Source organism: Cornus florida, unplaced genomic scaffold (genome assembly GCF_030987335.1).
Source record: "Cornus florida cultivar Cherokee Brave unplaced genomic scaffold, ASM3098733v1 CherokeeBrave_3.0.0_Hap2_Chr10, whole genome shotgun sequence".
Taxonomy (NCBI): domain Eukaryota; kingdom Viridiplantae; phylum Streptophyta; class Magnoliopsida; order Cornales; family Cornaceae; genus Cornus; species Cornus florida.
Genome location: NW_026775580.1, coordinates 24550470 through 24558155, shown reverse-complemented (window position 1 = coordinate 24558155; position 7686 = coordinate 24550470). Strand labels below are relative to the sequence as shown.

At 33.7% G+C, this 7686-nt stretch overlaps 1 protein-coding gene across 1 annotated transcript; it reads left to right on the top strand.

The window, feature by feature from the left end:
- Positions 1 to 535: 535 nt before the first annotated feature.
- On the top strand, positions 536 to 1989 carry LOC132278827 (B-box zinc finger protein 21-like). Its single transcript, XM_059780726.1, has 3 exons — positions 536 to 853; positions 964 to 1398; positions 1506 to 1989. The coding sequence occupies exons 1-3, from the start codon at positions 668 to 670 to the stop codon at positions 1797 to 1799; spliced, it is 915 nt and encodes a 304-aa protein (XP_059636709.1). The 5' UTR covers positions 536 to 667; the 3' UTR covers positions 1800 to 1989.
- The last annotated feature ends 5697 nt before the right edge of the window (positions 1990 to 7686 follow it).

Below are 7686 nucleotides of genomic sequence, written 5' to 3'. Positions count from 1 at the left end.
TGACACTTCACAACGGATACTTTCAAGACGGTTTCTTTGATCGGAAACCTTTGTCTTGTTGTCCGAGCCGAATCGCGTTAGAATTACTCTTTTCAGGGAACTAATCGGTTCCCACAGACGACACCAGCTATTGAAGCGAAAATCTGCACGACCCATAACGTTTCCTATAAAATAGAGGAATGACGTCACTTCATAGGGCACCGGTGTGGTGCCAGGCGAGGAAGCTCCGATGATCAAGTCAGTCACCTGGAGAATGAAAAAACCGTTAATTTTAGTTGGAGGAATGAAAAAAAAAAAAGTGGACATGAAATCTAAAAGAAAATCGAAATGTTATTATTAATCTAAAAAATGTCAAACATAAATTTAGTTCTAAAAAATTATGTTTTTGTTCTGTAAAACTTTAGTATATTATTAAATGTATTTAACATCTATTAATGTACCACTCCACCGGCTCTTACTAGTTTTTTTACTAGGAATTCACATGTTATATTTGAAGTGTTACTCATTTCTTAATCTAGAACAGGGTCGCTTAGCTTTCAAGTTTCAACGCCCTCTGTCCTTTCTCTCTCTAACCACAGTGACTTCTGACTTCTCCGTCTCCCCAGGTTTCTGATGATCATCAGCTCTTTTAAAAAAACCTTCTATATATTTTCCTTGAATAAATGAAATGAAGATCCAGTGCGACGTCTGCAACAAAGACGAAGCATCAGTGTTCTGCTCCGCCGACGAGGCTGCCCTTTGCGCCTCCTGCGACCACCGCGTCCACCACGCCAACAAGCTCGCCGTCAAACACCAACGCTTCTCTCTCCTTCTCCCTTCTCCGAAACAATTCCCTCTGTGCGACATCTGTCAGGTCTATATATGTTGTTAACTTGGTATATGTATGCTTCTTTGCTTTGTAATTAATTTAACACTTTCTCTCTCTATATGTATATTGTATATATGTATATGCCGCGAGTACAGGAGAGGAAGGCCTTCTTGTTCTGTCAACAGGACAGGGCAATCCTATGCAGAGACTGTGATATTCCCATACACAGAGCCAACGAGCACACCCAGAAGCACAATAGGTTCCTTCTCACCGGCGTTAAGCTCTCCGCCACCTCCACCCTCTATTCTCCGCCGTCCGCCGCTGCCTCTGCCACGGGATGCCCTGATTCTGTTCCTGATCTCAAGAAGTCCCAGAAGCCCCTCTCCGTAATTCTCAATCCACCGTCGTCCATAACAACACAAGTTGCTAGTGACCAGCAGAATCAATTGGTGAGTGGTGGGGTTGTGGAGGTTGGGGTTGGTCCAACAAGTAGCAGCATATCAGAGTACTTGACAGAGACGTTACCTGGCTGGCACGTTGAAGACTTTCTTGATTATTCCACTCCGGCACCCTCATTTGGTTTCTCTAAGGTCTGTGTATGCATTCTCTCTGTAATCTATATATCATATATTCATATGTGTGTGTCTGTGTGTTTTCTCTAAGGTGGTGTTTTTTATGTTGATTGATGAAACTGCAGAATGTTGATGAAAATGTGATGGGTTTTTGGGATTCTGATCTCGAGAGCAATATGTCTCCGTTCACAACAGAAAATATGGGGATTTGGGTCCCTCAAGCTCCAGATATTACTCCCCAAAATCAATATTCTCAATTGAACACATCTTCAAATATGGGCTTTGACGGCCAAACTGGGTTCATGGAATACAAGGAAGCTACTACCAAAATCAAATCTAGCAAAAAGTTGAGAGAGGATTGCTGTTTTACTGTTCCACAGATCAACCCTTCCTCCAAAAGAGCTAGAAATGTTTGGTAGTATCATCAAAATCTTCAACTGTCAAGAATCAAAAGCAGTCATGAACTCATGACTTGCTGATCTGCTTCTGTACTTCTCTTTTTTATCATTGTCTTAGTATCTTCTTTCCCTTCTTGTTGCAAGCTGCAAGTGATCTATGTTGGAATTTATATATATATATATTTAAATAATAAAAATTATTTTATGATCCTATGTACTACGTTTTCTAAAATAGGATTGCAATGTGATTATTGATACTTGATGGATTGGGTTGTACTTTCCAATTTGGTGGTCTAATTGAAAGTATGGTTTTATACCGTTGGATTGTGATTTTCCAACTTATTTGTTGTGATTTAATTCTAACCATTGATATCTAAGTTTCCATGATAGGAAGGGAGACTTAGATATGCTTGTTTGTAGAGAAGCCGTCCCTCCTGTTGTTGTTATATATAATGGTTTTAAAATCCTTATTCAGTCCTATTGTATCGACAACTTTCAGAAGGGGGTAAAGCGCTCTATTTTCAGATCTCTCAAAGGACGATAAGGAATTATCAAATGTATCAAAAAGTTTAATTTCCTAATCAGGTTTGATCTCAAAACCTCTCTTTAATTTATGATCAATTTTGATTTCTACATGTTATTTGTTATTTAAACTCAACAATTAGTATCAGAGCGAGGTTAGGGTTTATAGAAATCAAAATATGTAATTGATTCATATTTTTAAAATAAATAAAGCAGTGCACAAATTGCTATCAGTTTGTTTCGTGATCAAATTGCATGCACGCCAAATGAGAGTTTTGTATGAATTTGTTATGCAATTTAATCACTTTGTCTTTAATCAGTGAATGAGATTTTGTTTTGCATGAATTGTTATGCAATTAAGCTGCTTGTCTCCTTTATGAGTTTACACGCCGAACGAGGAATAAAACAATAATCAATGAATTTGCTCCACTCCCCTTAATCTGACTCTATAGAACATGAATGTACTTGACGCTTTGAGACAGAACAATTAAATTGGACTGTGCTATATCCTTGTTGAAGAGAAATTACCTAAAAGTTCAAGCCCTATTTATCTATACTACTTGAATTGGAATACTAATTGTATAGAGCCAATTGATATTGAAGAAACTTATTTAGACATCAGAATTAATAAGTATATTAGATTGTTTCATGTCAATAGAAGTTATATGCTTCAGTTCTAGAGGAAATTCAAGGCATAACAGATTTGCTAAAATTCTGTTTACTTCATATATTTGGAGGATGTGGTGGAATAGGAATCAGGTAAGTTTTTGGTGTATTAAAATAATATTTTATTATTACATACATCAATCTTGTGATATATATATATATGATTGTAGGGTATGAAAACAAAACTATTGAGAGGTAAACTCTAGGTCACAGTTTTGTCTTTTCTTAAAAACCAAGTATTATAAAATTATTTAATAACTTGCTAATTTAATGCTTCTTGCATGCAATTGTATATGTACAATTACAATTGTGTTTTACTATTGAAATTTATTATTTTATTATATTAATTTCAATTGTAAAATTCAAAAGTTTTGATTAATTTTGAATTATATATACTTGGATATGCTAGTATGATGTATATATATCAAGGTTGTTTCTTTTGAAACTAAAGTACAGTGATATTGAGAATTTTAATTCATGTTATATTACATGTATCAGTGACCTTTGAGTGGGACATGAGGTTGTGTGGCTATTTGGTCACACCCTACCCAGTATTTTATTAAGTAATTCATGATATTTGCTCAATTTTAAGTTGAAAAACTTATAGGGGTTTGTGTGCCATAAGCAAATATTTTTTTATCTAATTGATTTAAAGATTTAAGTACTTTAAATTGTTCATCGAATATATAATATACATGTATCAAAGTTTTATTATTATTTTGTTTTAATTAAAGTATATAAAGAATTGAGATTTTAAATCTCAATTGATGTGCATGTTATTATTATATTGTTCATTGTAATTTCTTAAGATGTATGAGGGGGCGTTATTTTATTTGTGTTAAAGCCATTTATATTACGGTGACATCAAATGTTCCATAATATTTGGGTTTAGTTTATGTGTATTATAAAGAAATTGTTGAACTTAAATAAATGGAACTTCTGCAATTTAGGTTCTTCCTTTGGGTTTAGGAAGACCAGTAAAGTGATCATTTCAAATATGGTAGCCAAAGTGGGTAATGTCTGCCAAAAGGTGACACACTCACAGAGGTTATTATTTTAAAATTTTAAGACATTGGTCTTATTGAGGTCTCACAGTACACTTACCTACATGAGGGCATTTGTTCTGCCAAAAGGTGATCAATGTCTTAGTGTGGGATAAGTGAGTAGAATATTTGAGAGTGCTTAAATTATAACTAAATAACCCTCTTGCCAAAAGGTAGTGGAAGTATTTAGCAATAATTCAAGTATAATCAAATAGGTCTATGTGCGATTTTATCGCAAGTTTGGGGGTAAAGTAAAAATCTAAAATTCTGCTAAAAGGTGATTTTTAGATGGCATTTTATTTGTTCCCGCAGGGTGGATGGTTTTGCACATAGTAAAACACTTTGAGAAATTCGGCTTGAAACCCCAAGCACGAATTAAAGTATTAATCCCTAAAGCTATTACATATTATTTTATATGTTGTTTATGTGGTGTTATTCAATATAACATTTATTCAGGTTATAGACGCTTCTGCGAATTTAAAGATAGCTTATAGGGATTGAACCATTGAATGGTTAAAATTATACTGCCTAGAAGACAGGTTTTGATATTATATTAGGTTTCTTAGACCATGAGTCTATGTTTTTTGAGGAAGAAACCCATATTAAACACCCTAATAAATTCGACTTAAAACCCCAAGCACGAATTAAAGTTATAATCCCTAAAGCTGAGATATATTACTATATGTTGTTTATGTGATGTTATTCAATATAATATTTATTCAGGTTACAGACGCTTCTGCAATTTAAAGATATCTTATAGGGATTGAACCATTGAATGGTTAAAATTATACTGCCTAGAAGACAGGTTTTGATATTATATTGAATTTCTTAGACTACGTGTCTGTTGTTTTAGAAAGAAACTCATATGCCCAGTGCATTATCTTCTTAGGTAGAAAAGTTGTTGCATTTTTTAAGTGAACTACAGGTATTACCATGCCATTAGATTAATTTATACTTCTATTGGTGATACTATTCAGGGTGGTATTCTAGTTTTGATACTGCCAAGGAGTTTCTTGATTTGATCAAGAAAGAGTTAATGGGTATTAAGAAATAACTACAATACTATTATCTGACATGGATTATGTTAGTGAGATATGATGGTAATGGTTTAGTGAGGGAGTACATCTATAAGATGTGCAAGCTGGTTAATAATCTGAGGTAGTAGAGAATCATATTTGCTAATAAGATAATTAGTCCACATGGTGATCTATTCTCTACTTAGGTTTTTCCAGCTTTTCAAGGTGAATTATAATTCACAAGAAGTTAAATGTGGCATTAACCAGCTGTTAACATTTTGTGTTATTGAATGGAAACGACTTAAGGGTGTTAAAACTGAGTCAGCTTATCTTGCGGTGATAGTAAGAATAGTTTCATGAAGAAACTAAGCGGTAAGAAAGTGAATAAGGCTAAACAGAATAAAAACATTGATCATGGAATGATAAATGTTAATCTTGTAGAAATAAAAGAACATCTAAAGAAAAGGTTATTGTGGTGAAAAGAAAAACAAAGAAAGAAAGAAAATTGCAATATTAATATTTGAGCCTAACTTGGTAAAAATATAGGTATAAACATGGTGGATGGATTCGGGTGTGATCCTACTTGCTTCTTGTTTTTCAATTGACTCGATACCATCTGAATAAAATCGTGTTTTGGTCAGAGAGGATTCATCTATGTTATGCATATGATATTGGGGAATGTCTCTCAAAAGAGATTTGAATGCTTGGTCAAGGATGAGATTATTATGCCACAAATTTTATGCGTTGGTTGTGTCAAAAGACAAATGCTAAGAAACACAATTTTTAGGCTAGTCGGTCATTTGGTCTTTTAGACTATATTTATACCGAATTTTGTGGTCTATTTTTTATTGTAACTCGTTTGCGGTAAAGATATTTCATTGTCTTCATTGATGGGTTCTCAAGGTATGATTGTATACTTAATCCACCAGAAGTCCGAAGCACTTGATGTGTGTAAGATCTACTAGACTAAAGTTGAAAGTAATTGATATAAAGATTATGATTTTAAGATCGGACTAAGGTGGTGAGTTTTATTGGGAGAATGGTAAGGAGGGTGTAAAGAGCAGTGCATACTTAAAGAGCAGCGCATTGTGCCACAGTAGACCACTTCTAGTTTTCCTAAACAGAATAAAGTTGCAGAAAATAGAAAGTGCAGAGATATCTTATAGAGACATAGTTATATAATGCAGATATTAAGGAGCTTAATACTCACATTACCAATGATTATTTTATTAGACATCTTGAAAGATTAAAGAATTCGAGATTTTACTGTCCTGTAGACCTATGGAGATTATTGGAATATGTCATGTATATTTAATGAGAGTGGTGAATCCAGTGGGAGTTTAAGATATTTTAGTTTTTTTTTGCAGAAAGGTATTTTCAGCATCTATTCTATTTATTCCAAGCTTCATTCCACTTTCTTTAGTGGTTTCAGTTAAAGCCCATATTCCCACTCTTTCAGTTATTTCTTTTTTGCAGACCTTTCTTTCAGTTTCTAATCTAGTTCCTAAGCCAGTTTAGCTTAGGAGATTTTCTAGAGCTTAGAAGTATGCTGTAGTTGGTGATTTTAAGGTGTTCGGTGGATATAAGAAAGTGTTGATTTCTTTAAGATTTTCTCCAGCTTCATTAAAGAACTCTTTAAGAGTCATTCTTTCATAATCACTTATTTATGACTTAAGTAAGTTTACAGCAGTAGTATCCAAAATTTTGATTCAGTGTTTTTTAATTGTAAGTTCAAAGAGAATGTTATGGATAAATGCATATACCTCAAGTTCAGTGGGAGTCATTTTGTTTTCCTTGTCCTATATGTTGATGATATTTTGCAAGGTAGTAATAACAATCATGTGATACATGATATTAAGAATTTTATGTAAAGTTTTTGACATGAAGGATATGAGTATGCAAATTATGTCTTTGGCATTAGGATCCATAGAGATCACGCTACAGGAATACTTGGACTTTCTCTAAAGGCTTACATTAATTCAGTACATGAAAATTTTAATAGTGACCAAGCGTAGTAAGCCGATTGACATAAATTACATTTTCAAGCGTGAGAATGTTAAAGTTTAAAATTTTCCCATATGGTTACAGAAAGATTGTTACATGTCCTCTCACTAAAGGTCTTCAGCCAAAGATAATAAAGTATTTATAAAGCACGTGATTCGGATAGGTGTTCGAGAGTCATTATGTTATGATGTCCGGTATTTCTTTTATATATGCTACATTGCAGTTAGTTTCTTTACGCCTTGTGGTGACAGTTATTTTTATGGTGACAGTTATTTGCATCCAAAATAAAGTTATGATACATAATTACTATTATGTTGATATATATGGTTTATGCACGTGCTATTATGTTTGCCTAGAGTGATATTTTACTCATGAGGTTGTTTGGGTTAGATGTGAGATTGATACCACATCGATAAATCCAAAATAATTATTAAAGGTTGTCTGAGAGTGATAATTCACTCATACGGTTGTTTGGGCTAGATATGAGATTGACGCCATATCAGTAAATCCAAATATAAGATTTGTCTGGGAGTGGTATTTCACTCATGAGGTTGTTTGGATTAGATGTGAGATTGACACCACATTGGTAAATCCAAACATAAATATTAAATTTTGCCTGTGGGAGGTTTTTCACACTCCATGAGGATAGCTTGGGCT